At 35.5% G+C, this 17,445-nt stretch overlaps 1 protein-coding gene across 1 annotated transcript in view; it reads right to left on the reverse strand.

Moving 5' to 3' along the window:
- LOC134527505 (poly [ADP-ribose] polymerase tankyrase-like) overlaps positions 1-17,445 on the reverse strand; it is a 269,207-nt gene that overhangs the window by 39,987 nt on the left and 211,775 nt on the right. Inside the window, exon 15 of the mRNA XM_063360229.1 lies at positions 5,230-5,393. Within this exon, the coding sequence (XP_063216299.1) occupies positions 5,230-5,393 (164 nt within the window). The remainder of the gene's footprint in view (positions 1-5,229; positions 5,394-17,445) is intronic.

Genomic DNA, 17,445 nt, shown 5'->3' on the forward strand with positions numbered 1-17,445 from the left:
AAAAAAATTCCACAACCTGCTATTCTGCAATTTAATCCAGAAATTTTTGTGAAAAGCAAAATACTGTGAAATCCATTCCAATCTATTTTACGAAAAAATTTTAAATAATTTTTTTTTATTTAAATGATGTATTCCCAAATTAGTGATCGAATGAGCTCATATTTAAATTTTGAAACCTTAGTTATTCACGAGTTATGGTTGTTAACGGCTCAGATAAATTATTTTTTAGTTCAGCAATATTATAAAAAATGATTTTTGCTAATTTCATATGAAATCTTAAAACATAATTTATGTTATTTTATTATAGATTTTTGAGTTGCAACATTTGTTTCATCATAGATACATACAGCAAGTAAGGCTGCTGCTGTATCACATGGTGTTAGATTGATTGTGACTATCAATTTATTTGCCGTTAAAACTATGATGATTACTTCTTTTAACGCCCATCTCAATGGAGTGTCCATGTTTTGTGGTGTTGTAGTCTAAGATTGACTTTATTTTTATTTTTTCCCCACTTCTGGTGCGTGTGATGAAAAGAATACAAATAATATTTTGTTTTCAAGTTTGAAATTACAAAAGTGCCGTGTTTTGAATTGTTGACGTGATTTTTCTGTAAAATTTTAGGAAGATAGTAGTGAAAAAAAAAAAAAAAAAACTTGGAACACTTGTTGCATGTTTAAAACGTCACTTATTGTTCATGTTTTGGATTATGAATTCCCTTAAACAAATCAAAAAGGGGTATTTATATTGCAGAAATGACTTAACCACAATAGTGAAAGTTAATGTAAGACAAACTCACAATGTACAATATTCATAAGGAAACAAATATTCGTTATTTCAAAGTGTTTGTGTTAGAGGTGAATCAGATATGAATAGTTTATTATTCATATTTGCATACAAAAATTTGAATATTCACACAGGCTTACCACATACCTAAGTAATTGCAAAGAGTATTTTTAATACATGATATGTTGGTTGTATTATAGGTATAATTTAGAGGCCCAGAATTTATTGAGTAGCAAGTTTTTAAAATTTTTGGGTGACAAGACATCAAAACTTGAGTAAAATTGGAGAAATTAATAAAGGACACTTTATCTTGCAAAACCCAACCCCTGAGAATACTGGTATTAATAATGTCATTGGGTTATTTGGCTTGAAAATATGTGGCTGGGAACAAGTAATTGACTAGGGGTGGAAGTGCTGAAGGCCTGTGTGACATATGAAGAAAAAAACATCCTATTGGAGAAGGTGGTGGGAGTGATGGAAAAACTCTGCCAGCCAGCGCAGGAGGAATGAAGAAAGTTTTTGTTTTGAGTGCTGAATGACAACTTTAAATCATGGGCGTTTATTTTTTGATAAGTTTTAAAAGTATATTGAGACTGTGTTATTTTTCTATAGATCTACTTTTATTTGAAATGATCATCCCTGTCTGCTAGTGAAATGAAGGACAAATAAAAGGTTGGAATATCGGCACGAAAACTCTTTTGTTTACGTTAGGCCACTTCTTTACTGGCATTATCTTTCCATGTGGGCAGGCTCTGCAAGCAAGGCAGTGAAGGAAGAGAAGGGGAGACTGCCCTTTGTTGATTTTGCCTGAAATTTTAAAAGATTTACGAACCATTCACTTTTCACATGGGACTTAAAGTGAAGTTAAAAGACGTGTGCGTGTTGGTAGCTGCCAATATACCACAGCGTTTTACCGAGAAAAGGATTAGACGTTATTCTTTTCGTGGTATCAATACAAGTACCAACATTATATTTATGGTCTCGGTGCCGGTTAATTTGCTGAGAACCAGCGGAATTGAGTACCGGGAACCGGGACTGACCCATCACTACAATACTAATAAAAAAAAAAAAGATTAAGCAGTCTGGTGGATAACAAGATAACCTTAAAGCTGTCTTCAACAATTTATATCTCCATCAAACTTGTACATAAGCTAGATGGAGACCTGCAAACTCACAACAGACTGATGAAGCTGGTTCAACACACCTCTTCAAATAGTCCATCCTCCATTTTCAACCAAAAATACACGTCCACCCCTGATTCAGTGTTGAAGTAGCAGAACTAGTATTAACAAGACAGATATCTTTATGGGCGAGGTTATGGCAGATGGCATGCTGGGAACCATCAGCTGATTAAGAACTGTCACATTTATACAAATTAGGAACTAACTTAGTATTTATTTTGCATACATTAAAAACCAAAGAAACAAGTGTGCACTCTTGTCAATTTTAATACAATTAATTAATTTTGAATGCTGTCAGATCTCTCATGTATTCAGCCAGTTTTGTCAGAAAATGTGTTCAAACATGAATGGTAATCTTTTAAAAAACTATGTTTAAGCCTAAGCAGCAATAATAATTAGGGATGGGCCTAGACTCAAAAAATCGAGCAGTGTTGGGCAAGTAGCTGCAGCTTGACCTTCTTACTTAACAGGACAAGATTCAACTGTATTTTTCTTAAAACTCAATACAGTCGAACCTCTATCTATCGAACTCGCATGTATCGATTGTCCGTGTTTATCGTATACTTTCTACTGTCCCGGCAAGATTGCCATACAACTAAGGTTAAAAAAGTCCGCTTGTACCGATGTTCGAATTATCGTTTTGTCCGCATTGATTGTACAAAATATGTGGTCCCGTCACTATAAATTATAATAGATGATCGTTTAACCATAAATATTTTGCACAAATAACCATTTCTTAGACAGAAACCGTCATAAAAACAATAACGATTGTATACAGAAGTAGTAAAAATCACCTTAAATCTGAAGCCAAGTAATAGAGCACGTAAACATGAAGAAAAGACAAATGAACAACAACTTACGAAGAAATATGGATGATGTACCATAACTACAGTACAAACCCAATTGTTATATTACGATAATTACCATAAAAAGAACTAAAGATTCTTTGTTGATACCATAATACTACAGAAGCACGATAGCTACCACATTTGCACTATAGTTACCGTAACAACCGAGATGTATATTTACCGTGATGGTAATGTATTTATTTATGACACATTAAAATTAAAGAACATTATTGAAAAAAAAAAGCATGTTAAATTTTTATATGTACAGTTAGCACATGTTGCGAAGAAATAATGCGATCTGAAAGAATGCAGTACTACTACGAAAAGTGAAAAGGGTACTCGTGGATTTTTAGGTTATGGCAATCTCTCTCGTTTTTTCAGTAATATCGGCCGAAAACTAACAAGCGTATCGGAAGTTGGCAGAAATGCCGATTCAACTAAATATTGGCAAAATCGGCTTCTTCAGCACACCTCTACATTTGATGACATGAGTAAACATATTTCAGACTTCAAGATATTGAAAAAGACTTTAATTTCCATGTGCGTATGTTTTTTTTTTGCAAGTGTAAATTGAATTAAGTAAAATGCTTCCATTTTTATTTTTTTTTCAAATGATTAAACTTTAATGACAAGTAACTGATATATTTCTGACACTAATTTTGAGGTTGAAATATTTTTTTCAAAATCTAAGAGTGAAGTCCACATCTATTGAATGTCCACATCTACTGAATTTTTTTGTTGATCCCCTGAAAAACAATAGATAGAGGTTTGACTGTATATATTTGACATGTGCACTAATAGTGCATTAACATAAAAACCAGAAACACATAATTGTTCAAGAGCTTCACTTTAAATTTAATGACTCAGACCAACTTAAAAAGTTTGGGCCTGACTCAACTGTGTTGTTACTGAACTCCTCACTTATTTGATCCAAAAATTTGCAGACATGTACATCTCTAATAACAACATAACAAATTGTGATGTCAAAAATATAATAAACCAAATTATTAAGGAGCTGGAAAATCTAAGTTTACGATAATGTTGCAGTTTAGATTCAATACATCAATAAAAAATTATAATATTCCATTTGAGCACACATGCAACATGATTGTTGTTTGAAAGTGACGAGAATAGTTCTCAATGTCAAACCACACTATGGGAAGGGTCGGTGGTTGCAGCAAGCTATAACATGAGACGGAGGCCTACACTAGTTTACACCCCAGCAGCTGCTGGACACGAGCCAATCTCATCATCGACAAGAACTCAAGAACCACTGCAGCAGTTGACGAGTACCAGTGGACATGAAGTTGCGCAGTGGTAACACAGTGGACTCTCATCACTAGAGGAGCAAGGTTCTAACACCTGTTCAGCCATCAACATGTCTGTTTTACAAGATAGTAGTGTCCTCTGAACCATTGGGAACTGACTCAGTGTTTGTAGCTGAATCATGGCACAGAGATGGGACTGAATGCACTACCCTCGCATCATGTACGACACTTCAGTGATCGTGGTCATCAGGGACCCAAACCTTACAAAAGGTCAGTCCCATTTCCTTCTCCAATCTTCCTGATGTAATGATCTCACTACGCACAAGTTATGCCTGCTGCCAGGGCAGAGACATCAGAGATGAAGCAGGCACCAGAAATGCATCAGAAAGCACCTTCCCCATCCACCCACCTCGCAAGCCAGGCTACAAGGGTCAAGAGACTATAAGCCGGTTCCCACCGCAAGAATGCGCGCCACACAATCACAACACATCCATCCCACAACTCAATCATAATTAAACATGTGCAGAGACTCGTAGCATCGACGTGAAGAGAAAATAATTACAAGTAATTTGTATATACTAACTTATTTTTAAAATATTATCAATATTTATCTATTTTTATTATAAAAATACTTACTTTACTAAACTCATTATTTTGAATACCAAAAATGTTTAAATATTTCCTTTCTTCCAATCCAGATGTTTGGTAACCAGTAGGTGTGGGTGTGGGTGTGGGTGTAGGTGTGTGTGTAGGTTTGTGTGTGTGTAGGTGTGGGTGTGGGTGTAGGTGTGTGTGTAGGTTTGTGTGTGTGTAGGTTTGTGTGTGTGTGTGTGTATGTGTGTGTGTGTGTGGGTGTGTGGGTGTGTGGGTGTGTGGGTTGTGGGTGTGGGTGTGGGTGTGTGTGCACATGTGCTTGCGTGTGCGTGTGCTTGCGTGTGTGTATAAAATTCCAAGAACTTTATCTGATATGAAATAAAAATGAAATGGAAACTGTGTATAAATTTTGTCCTACTTCTCAGTTTGCTCTTTTATTCCAGTGTATGTTTTAAAATCATAAAATGCCCCTCTACCACTCCCAGAGAGACCACCAACTACAGTAACTAGTAGGTAAACCTAAACCAAGGAGATTTCTGCTGCTCAACACACCCTGACGATGTTGTATCTGCAGAAGATACCCCCTGAGTGGCCGTTGTCACGGTGCTCGCGAATGGTTGACTGCATCTCCTCCTCCACCGCCAGGAACTCCTTGTCGTCCGTCAGCAGATCCACTAGCAGGGTGCCGGGACTTGCCGGAGGCAGCCACAGCAGGCCTGCCACCACAAACACTTGCTGCTGCCTTTCTACATCACTCCTCACATACTACAGTATACCAGAAGCCACTGCAAGCCTACCTATCCTATAAAATGGGAAAAATAAGCTTGTGCGGTTCCCCGGTTTTTCGGTTCAGGTTTCATTTCCTTTAAAATACCCAACCCAAAACCGACTTCACAAATCTTCGGTTTCAGTTCCTGGTATTTTTCATAAGTTTCTATTACCTCACATACAAAACAAATATATAAACGAATGCCAAAAATGCTGAACCAGAAAAGAAAATGAAAATTTATCTTTGAAGACAACATTTTGATGCCAGCAAAGATTGGCATACCATTTCCAAAGTTTGAGGTTAGTTTAAAAATGCTTTTTTTTTTTTAAATAAAAAAAAATTAGTCCAATTCAAAGAGTATATGCCTCTTTGATGGGTTTTTTAATTGTTTTTAATAAAAAAATAATGACCAAGTTAACCCTATTTATATTTTATGCAGCATTTAGATTTTTTTTTCTTTATTAGAACCAGAACCCAGGTTCTTGATAAAAACCGAACCATAACCACATAGCCCTTGTAAAAACAATAAAACAAACAATCCAAAATAATTACAATATAACCCTGTGTAGAAGTTTCTGAAGGAACCTCGCAGTCGCCCGAATACCGCTAGGTAGCGGAGGCTGCTCTATAGGCGCTGGTGGTTGGAAAAGTGTCTTATCGCAGTTACAATCTGTAGTTGCCCTCTCTGTCGCACCCAGGCCGTACCGAGCCGAGCTGGGCGACGGGTAGGGATTAGCCTACCAGTGTTGTCAACTCCACGGGCTAGCCTCGGGTGACGTGTCACAGCCGAGAGGTGATGTCAGCAAACCCTGACCTTGAAGGAACGCACGTCCGTTGCCAAGAATGAATACCTGGCTTCCTGCAGAGATTGTGGTGACCTTATCTGAGCCTATGGCCTACCACAGTTAAAATAAACAAATTTGTAGGGTAAATATTTTTTCCACGTATATTTATAAACTTATATACGTACATAGAACTGATAATGTATTTTGTGTTCTGTTGTTTTGTATGCAGTTAGTATAAATTAAATTGGAAATCTAAAAACTACTATATATATAGAAAACAACTATTTAGGTAGTGGATTTTTAAAATAAACACTTATAAAAACATAGTGTTCAATCCAAATTATATTCTAAATAAATGATGTCGCTTAGATGTCACTCTCATGCGACATGGGTCGTGTATTCTATCCCAAATAGAGGTGGGACGATACCACACTTTCGATACTCGATTCTGTATTGTTTTTTCAGTTCGATACTTCGATACTTTCGATACTCCAGGGAAAAATATTTTCCCATTAAGTAACAATTATTACAAATAACATAAATTAGTTTTATACTATAGAAATTCCCTCTTTTTTACAAAAATACAAACTGCGAACAACTTTAAATACTTGAGTATAAAAAATAGAAGCGAAATACAAACTACAGTACACTCCCTATTTAACGCGGTTGTCGGGGGACATAACTTTTACCCGCGTTGTTGCATAACCGCGATGTTTCGATGTGACCAAGGTCAAAAGGCATAAAACACCGCCTGTGTTCTAATAGGTCGGCAAGCACGCACAGTATAGCCTTTGTGCGGACTTTACATCCGCAGTTTCCACTAAACACGGGTGAAAAAATAAAAATAAGTAATTTTAAAGATAAATATTAAATGTTGAATTGTTTTTATTTTTCCGCGTGCCGCGCACAGTTTGTCGCACGGCATACGAGCGCGCCACACGCCGCCATACACACGTGCGGCACACAAGCTGCTGCTGCCAGTCTCGTGGTGTTAGCCACAGTATCTGCTTCGTCAGTGTCCGTAACAAAGTAAGTGCAGTGTGTGCGGTTACACACGATTCTGTGGTCAAAGTCTTCTAAAAAGAAAGGCCGTAGTGATACTTCAAACCGAATATGAATCGCAAAGTACCGAGTTTGATTGACAAAATAAAAATTCTAGATTTACTTACAGATAGCTTGTCTTTTGTAGAAGCAGGCCGCAGATACAGGAAAAAAACGATTCTAGCATTCGTACAATAAAAAATAAAGAATCGTCTATCGTGTCAAGTGGTTAAACTTTATTATCCATGCTTACAGTAAATTATAAATGGTCACATGTGGGAAACAAAAATTGCGCCAATTTAATTTTAGCGAAATCAGTGACGCCGTATTAAAAACCATGTTAAACTTTGTCTTTACTTATTTCACCAAACGCTGTGTCGAGTTGCTGAATGTGTGTGGCTCGGATCGGCAAGTGTTATATTCCCCAGCCTCTGTTTAAAGGTCGGGAGACCGCTACAGCTACACATAAACATTTACGGGACTTGTTTACTACCTCACGGCAAAAGTGGTACAGTATGGTTCACGTAAGTATTGGACCACTGGGAATTCCTGGGCAAAGATTAAAATTACGCTAGCCGATTTACTTTACTATTTAATGTTAAAACATTATACCAAAGTAAAAAGATGAACTTGTATAATACAATGAATTACCCAATAATATTACGTCTGTAGGTTTAAGTTGTAACAAAACATTTATATACAGATGTCCAGTAAAGTACCAATTAAGATTCTGGAGTGGAATTTTAATCACCGGACTACCTGATTTTGCCTTGTACGCAGCGACGCTGCTCAGTCAAGTGACTCATGCTCTGCCTGTGTGCTGCGTGAACACATTCCCTCCCCCACTCCCCCTGGTGTTTCTGCCCGCTCTAATCTCTACCTCTCTCCATGTTCTCGGCTAGCCTCTCCCTACCCAGCGCTTGCCGACAACCAAGCCTATCCAACATCAATCCCCAGCCGAGTCACGCTGGATAATGTCGCTGGACGGTGGGCTTTATCAGGTCCCCTGTCCGATGCTTCATTTGTGAGATAAAGCGACGTTAAGAACTAGTGTTTCAGAAAATATCACTGGGCTGGATTGGACCATAATTTGAAAACCCTACAAGATCGAGGAATAATGTACGGAGATATCTTGTTTAGAATTTTACTGCGGACATTTTCTACACCTAGGCTTTTTTCTGCCCGATGCTTAGTTTGTTAGTTACAACGCAAAATTATCCTAATCTGCTGTCAACCATTTATTCCATTATTATTATTATTCATTTCTGACTGGGGGACATGGTTTGACCCGCGATATACCCGATTCCGCGATCAATTGGGGCGCGATATACCGGGAGTTTACTGTATCTTCAAGAGAGTTAGCCCTTTATTTTCCAGTACACTTTTTTTTACCGCGAAAAAATTTAAATAAAAAGAAAATCGGAAATTTTTTCTTGTTTGTTTTATTTTACAAACAACTTAATGCAACAGAACAATTTTAGATAAAATATTAACGTGAGAAACGTAAAAAACATAACAATCCGATCGTAAGAAAACAATAACAAACGGGTATATTCAGTTAAAGATTAATGAATGCACAAAATATGAGTTCCGTGCCTTGGTAAAGCGCGTGCACCATTTTCATAATCATTGCTAGTTTGCGCCACTAGTCTCGCTTGGTGCTGGCCATAGATGCTACTATCAAAGTGCACAGTCTTCCTGATACTATCCATATCTATGGTGTGATAAAGTTATTTTTCTATGTTTGCAAAGGTAAACAATGAACTTTTTCAAAATAAAAGCATTAAAACGTAGTTTATCAGGAGGAATATAACAAAAAAAAAAAATTGTGAATTTTAGGAATTTTCCGCTTTGTAAAAACGTATGAAACGGGAAATTAATTATTTTATAAGTGTATTTTCCGGGAAAGTATGTTACGTTGTATGTTTTTTGCCCGGCTAACCACACATAGAAACGTAACAATACAAAACAAACGATGTTCCTGAGTTTCTGCTTTATTTGGAAATAAAAGAGTTTATTAAATTATCTTTGTTTATTTCTTTAAAAAAATGTTTTTTCTCATCGTTACATGGCTTCAATACACAATTTTACAAATGAATTTAATTAGAAAAACTTCGTTACTTGTACAGTTTTTGTCTTTTCTTATACGAATTTTAACGATATCTTTGAATTTTGATAGGATGAGGTCCAAATACATACCACAGCACCATACATATTGCCGTTGATGGTCGAGGAGTCTTGTCACTCGCCAAAGAAGAAAAAAAAAAACCTTAGTAATGTCCCTTGGTTAATTACCTAACTCAAGGTACCGTTGATCGCGGACCGAAATCACACGAGTCGGGCCGATGCCGACGCCTAGGGCCTAAATTTCTAATACATAGTCCGAAAAAAAAATGAAATTAGGTTAAAAAACTACGGCGTGGCCCCAGCCCCTAGGCGTTAAATTGTCCCTTAATAATTTTTCATTTCTTTCGTGACTTGCCGACGACGCGACCGAGTTCGGCGACGATCGAGCAACAAGTGACTTGGTCGACGAGATTACCTTCCCTTGTAAAGGTGAAAACAAGGGAGGCAACCCCGTGGGCCAACTGACCAATCAGAGTACAGCATTCATCAACATGCCCAAATAAGGAATTTCGGCCGAGCGCATCACACCACGCCAGGACTCGCCCTGATTGGTTGGCTAGTGGTAGCCTCCAGAGACCCTTCCAGACGGTCGCTACAGCTGTGCGTACAACGTGACACGTAAATCCCAAACACGCATTTACAAAGTGAAAAATAGCTTTCTGGCGCCAGAGTGTCGCGCCTGTCCGCTCTTCCTTCTGTACCTTCCAGACTGTTCTCGAATTATTCCACTACAATCTCAATAGAATTCATAATTTACCCAACTAATTTACATATAATATTCAAATTTTAGCAATTGAAGTTGAAATTCACATAAAAACTTTTGTTTAAAAATGATGTCCTGTAAAATTATAATATATACTGCTTTAAACAAAACAATTACTGACATTAATTATCAAATATCAACATTAATTATTATGAATTAGAGTTAACCCTCAAATTAATAATTAAGTATCTCAAGGAAATTAGTATTTTAAGGCTTTCCATGAAATTTAACCAAAGTAATTAATAACAATTTTTAACATATCTGAACTGTTTTCTATATCAACAAAAAAAAAAATATCCTTCACTTCAAATTTATTCTTAATATTCTTATGACCCATTTTGCAATGCTACAAGTAAACAATTGTAAATATAGTACTTTCGGCGGGACCACAATTAATCGGCGTATGACACGGGAAAATGTATAAAACGGGAATGTATCATCGAGGTACTATTGTAGTTGTATTTTGTACGATGGTGACTCAAAACTTAATTCAATACAAATGAACAAGCATTCCGGTATCGAAAAAATGTATCGAACTTACAGTTTCGATACTCGATACTTTGCGATACAGTCAAGTATCAAAGGTATCGAGGTATCGAAGCATCGAAAATCCCATCACTAATCCCAAACCTCTTTTTGACTCAAATTATGAGCACTGAGTTGTTACCATAACACTGTTATGTACAATCAAACCAAAAACGTGATTTTCAAGTGATATCGCAAACTGTTCTCTTTGAGATTGTACGTGATCTAAATTGCATTCGTAACAGTTTAATTACTAAATAAGAAAGTGTGCATGACTCAAAAGTTGTATCTTGTCACCTTTAGTATGAAATGCGTACTAATTTTTAATTATAAAGTATCTTTAACATTAAAATACGTACTCTGTGGAAGGGAACACACAGTTAATTATCATATATGGTGTTCAAAACCAATATAAAAAATAAGCATATCTTCGAATAAAAAAAATCCATCAAGAAATATGCTGTTGATCAACAACTTGTTTGGAATCCCAGTTTTGCCGTAAAATTTCCGAACATTTGTTTGTATATTCTTTAATACAGATGTTTTTAGTGTTTATTTACCTTGCTTATTGCTACAAATTAGTTATATTACATGTATTTTTTTTTTGTGAAAATTGCCAAACATATCAAAATGCAAATCTGAGTTATTTAAATTAGGCCATTATACATTCTCATAATATACATATGTCAACTGGCATTTTGGTATTGAATCCCTAATATTGAGAATATTTTATATTTTGCCAGATGCTTTTGTTCAGAAATCACTGACATTATCTCAATTGAAAATTTATTACAAATGGCGATCACCAACAGCAAGGCTCTTCCTGAACTAAATATTAATGTAACAAGGAATTTGTAAACGTGTTTGTCTACTCCTGCACATAAAGCATTGGGAGATATTTATTTTCATTTGGGTATAAATTTTAAACAGCCACTATACTAACAGCCACAATGTAAATTACCAAATTTGGTCAACTGTTTAATTTTTTATAAACTTTTATGTACAAAAGAAAACACACAGTATAATATATCATTTTAAAGAACTATTTACGCAAATACTATTAGAATACTTTAACTGTAAGTTTCTTTGTACCATTCTAAACTGTAACCCGCCCTATGACGAATTCCGTCTGTCCTTTGCTCCGGCTAGTTCTGGGTAAACACGAGATTGGTTGCGAGGTCAGATGCAAAATTTTTATTTTATTTTAAATGTCCTTTCATGTAACTTGGCTGCTATGGCTCGGTTTTACATACGTTTGATATTCTATCTCAATATCTGGCTTGCTTATATTTTAATCATTGACTATACCGTGCCCTTAGCAGATAAAATTTCCTGGGACCGGCGTTTACGCTTCAGGCCCCAGAACTCTTTAATACCGAACTGTGCCGGGGCCTTTCGAAGGTCGGACACGTTAATCTGCCTGCGAGGCTCCATCAAGACTACCGTTTTTCTCTCTTCGCACATTGTCCCTCGAGGAGGCCTGTTCGGTGCCCCCGGAGCTCTCGCTGTCCACCAACCAGAGCTCCTCGACTATCCTAGGCCCCGCGCCCGCAGCCAAATTACATGTTTGTGGTCAGAGTTTTATTGCGATATGTTTAAATTTTTGTATAATTTACATTGGTGCCATGTAACATATTTTATCTGATTCAATTAAAAAATGGTCAATTATTTAGAAAAAGTTTTAAAAATAATATTATTTGAACTTGAATATTGTTTCCTTATGGGCCAGAACCAACTAAAGAGACGGTCAGTCAACACTTCTGACAGTTAGGCGGGGTGGTTCCACAGCTCCCGAGCACAGGCCAGCAGGAAATCCCTCGGCAAAGGAGTTCTGTTAGCCCACGCATAGTGCATAGTTTGAATTGTTACATTGAACATCTTAAATCATAATTAAAACATAGCATTAATCAATTGATATATTATACAATTATCACAAAACATAAAATTAAAATAAGTAAATGGGCGTATTAAAAAACATATTTCCAACACAAAAAAATTAGTTAAAAATAAAAGATTTCTGAAATCAATTTTGGACATTATTTGTATTGTCTACAAGAAAAACGAAACAATTACAAAATGTATAACCCACAGAACGAATTGTTGATTGCTAATAACTTAAAATTCAATATAAGGCACACAAAACCACCTGAATATCAACTAAAATAATTAGAAGGATAAAATGTTTATAAAGTAGGGTTGTGAAAATGTTCGGTATACCGAAACCGAAATCGAAATTTTGCTACTTTCATTTTCAATTTCGGTACGAATTTCATCTGTCGAAGTTCGGGTTTAGCGAAATATTTCGAGCCAAATGAAAGTTCAATAGCTTACCAAAGTTTGTTTGTTCTAGTTGTAAAAGAACTCGTAATTTAATAAAAATGTAATGGCTTTATATGATTTGCATATGTTATTACTAATAACGTAATAACATATGAAAATCATATAAAGACGTTAATTAGAAATAAGATTGCCATTAAGATTAATTTACGTGGTAATGAAAAAAACTCACGTTAATGAAAATACGGTAAAATCATAATGTGAACAAACATGGCCGATAAAGTAAACAAAATTCAAACGTGATTACAGTAGGCCTAGGTATCAAAAAAAAAAAATCAAGCAATGTTTGAAAAATTACCTGTTTCATTTGCTTTCAAACAGTAGTGTAGGTACTATATTCGTAAAACATACATTCCAGAACTGTTAGTACACTATTTAGTATTTACCGTATACACATAAACAAAGAACGTACCTACTTTTATTCGCGCACGGCCAAACCAAAATATTGTCGTCGGCTTTATTTAAATTTTACATACTCTGTCTGGCATATAAAATCCTCATAATATACAGCCAATTAGACAAAAAGGTCAACAAGTCACTGCGTGTAATAACCACTCGGTTGCAACCATTTGTTATGTTTTGTTTTGACAATGTCCCTTTGCCTGGTCTACAGTTTCCTGAGCTAGCCATGTGTGACAGTGGTGCAAGATGGCGGCCGTTCTGCAGTAGTCACGTGTTTTTTCGTCAGTACCATTGTATTCCATGCTCAGTGTAAAATTTTTGTGATGGAATTTGTTACTTCTCTGTCCACATCTACAAAGTATGGAATATTAGCTATCATTTGCAATTTAAATGAGCTAGATAGCATGAAAATCGTGGGTTTTATAGTAATTTAAGTGTACTGGTGAAGATCGCCGGAGAACATTATTTGCTCAAAAACTGAAAGTTTCGAAAATTTCTCATTCTTCCAGTTTTAATTTAAAAATTCTGAAATAATTCACAGTTACTCATGTTATAAGTATGTATGCATAAAAAAAAAATTTGAACAAAATCTGTAACCTTGGAGCACATGGCTCTAGGTGATTTGACATGAAATGACTCACATGCAAGTAGCGGAGTAGCCCCTTGTCAATGTAAATAGTTGTGTAAAACATTTTTTGCCAAGTTAAGTTTTTTTTTGTGAAACATTGTTTTTTGTCTCTTGCATGTTGTATATTGTGTACTTTATACCCGAGATGACATTTAATTTAAATTTGGGTTTGTTTGGTGAAATGAAAAATGAGAAAATATATGTTAGGCATACATTTATTAAAATATATTTTTTTAAGTTGCTTGTTATGGTGTCCCTAGTGGTGGTTTTAATCTAAGGGGGGCGGGGGAAGGGCTTAGTGGCTTTGGCAACCTCCCCTTCCCCCACTTTTTTCCTGATCACATTTTGCATTGGAGAGAGTTGAAGTTAGTTTACCAATGTTCAATCACATATGAGTTGTCTGGAATTTTTATACTTTGCTAAATAAAAATATCTTTATGTATTAAATTCATCACTCAAAAAATTATTAGGCCAATACAAAAAATTTTAATTTTTCAACCAGGTGCATAATTTATTTTCAGATAAAAAAAACTGCTAAAATAGCACCAATTTGCATCTAGAAATTCAAATATTTCCGGGGGAGGGGCCCTGGAACCCCGCTCTATTAGGTGGGGTTCAGTGTCCCTTATGGTCAGGGTGAAATAGTTGGTAACCATAATTGGTATACGCACCAGTTTTCTCGCTGCTGTGACATTTTCAAGTTTATGTTCATCTTGATGTCTTGATACCAATAATTAATTATTTGGGATTCACAGAAATAAATCGTTAGTTTAAAAAATATGCGTCAATTGTACTATACTTTCGAAATTATAAAATACCTAAAAAACAGTTACCAAGACTGCGCTCATTTTATCTAGTGAAGTTTATATCTCGTACCAGTATTTTTCGGCTAAAGTTGTGACATAAATACAGTATCAGAACATACAAGCAGCCACGTAATATTACAGACATTCCCGTTACGTTTATACATTCGTGAGTTTACGTTTTTCCCTCGTGCATTTTAGATTATCTCCTACTATAATTACTCGGACTTTTACACGCCTAGGCTTAAATTATTACATGTTTAGAAATAAAAGCAACTTTTCATGTTATAAAATATGTATATTTTGCTATTTAAAATGTTCATTGCCTACTATAAACGTTACGTTTTTCATGATGTTTTTAGGCCTACTAGCTAATCTTATCTACACTTAAAGTACCCACGGTATTTTTTTAATTGAGCAAATATATTGTGTCCTAATTATTATTTTATTGATATAAAATATAAAACAAAGTAAACACGGATCTTACGACACTGCCTTCGGTATTTAGTTTTTATTTTTATTTATATGTTTGATTAGCTCAAGAGTTGTTTCTGCACGAATAGGATATAATTTTGATCGAAAATACATCAGCATAATATATAGACACGGCAGGTCATTTCCCGTGGCAGCAGGACACGGCAACGGCAATTCATTTCCCGTGGCAGCGGTGGGAAAAATGGTGGGGAGGGGGGATAGCCACAAATGGACGTAATTTGGCCTTGCTGGTTCGTAGGTACAACTCGGACGTAACGACAAATTTTGGAGAAACGTGAGTGTACATAGAATCGAGGTTTCACTGTATTTACTTTTTAGTTTGTGAAAGTTAAGCCATTAAAAATCTACACGTTTAAAAACTTTATTAACGTTACTTTAAAATTATGACTTGAAATGGGATGCACCATTTTAATACTTATATTTTTTATAGAAAATAAATAACTGTGTTAGGTATCATACCGTTTCGTTATTTTGAATTGTCTTTCTTTTCACACTGTCGCATTTGTGCTTTGACTATGTACAGCGGTTCACGAACCTGTAAACCACGAGGAATACGTGGGTCAGCGAAACTACCCTGGAATGTGGGGGTGGGGGCAACAATCTGGGTTCGTATACCTGCCGGCACCTCGGCAACAGCGCGCCCCCGGAGACCGGGCCGTACCGAGCCGCGCTGGCTGCAGATGCGATAACACCAGACACTGTGGCACCTGCAGTGCTGCGGGCTGCGTCCGATATATTCTCAGAATTCCAGGCGCAAAAAATACATGCACTGCTTGGATACTACAAATCTGCTGTAATTTTATTACAATCCAATATTTTTAAACATAAATAATAAAATTAAATCTGAACGCACTTCGTACATATTCCAATTTAGATATAGATTTAACAATGGAGTTTTTACAGTCCAATGAAAAATGATGTAATTACATGCCTGCACACTTTTTTCGTATCAATTTATGAGCAATTTCAACTAATTCCTCCAATAGATTACTAAACATACTTCAGTTATACCAAGTTTTATCGACACATCCTGTTTCGTTTTCATGTTTTGTAGGATCCAAGATTGAAAAAAAATCAATCTTTGATAGCCATTTATCTAAAAATTATATGCTTAATAAATCTCAAATTTGGTACACGAGATGCTCTGTGTAGGATGAATAAATGTCATAAAGAAAAAATTGGTTGTCTGTAAAGTCGGTTTACGGAAGATAGTTTAACGTGACAACGTCATAACAAAACATTGATGAAATGATTGCATACTTTTATGAATAAAATTGAATTTTTTTTATTTTAATAATAAAAGAATAAATACTTGAAATTATACTAGTAATCAGATTTTTTAAAATGCAACAATAATTAACCTTTATTGCCGAAATTGTTGTTGTAATAAGCAATGAAAACCACATTAACTTTTCGTTTAAATATAATTATGAACAACTTTTTATATAAATAAACTGTAATCAAATATCTAACATAACCTATTATTACTGCACTCGCCGACAGATGCTACTTTTTTTAATAATAAAAGAATAATTACTTGAAATTATACTAGTTATCAGATTTTTAAAATGGAAGAATAATTAACCTTTATTGCCGAAATTGTTGTAATAAGCAATCAAAACCACAGATTAAAATTTGTCAAGATATTTTACGTTTTTGTCTTCCAGTGCTCAAAATGATATGCAATTGTGGCCCCGGGCACAAAATTTTATTTATAATTCATTAATAATAACGCCCCTCGCGATAAACAAAGGAAAATATATATTAACGAGTGCCTGGTTCCCGCGAAAGCGGGTAGATAGCGCCATTCGTTCGGTTCGCGTCCGTCACCGTAGATGGCAGCATCGTAGGGGAATAATATTATTTCGTTTTTATAATACAATTTTATAACAAATACACATTCCAAATACACCAAACTTATTTATAATGTGTTACAATATTTTTTAAAACATTGTGCAAAAGATCCGGGGTGAAATTTGAATTATATGTGTAACTGTAAAACACCATTGTTCGTTAAAAACGTATTTGAAAATTCCACTTTACTTTTGAATAACCGTACCGATTGTGCTGAAAATCGGTGGACGATCGTTAAA

This window comes from Bacillus rossius, chromosome 1, assembly GCF_032445375.1.
Source record: "Bacillus rossius redtenbacheri isolate Brsri chromosome 1, Brsri_v3, whole genome shotgun sequence".
Taxonomy (NCBI): domain Eukaryota; kingdom Metazoa; phylum Arthropoda; class Insecta; order Phasmatodea; family Bacillidae; genus Bacillus; species Bacillus rossius.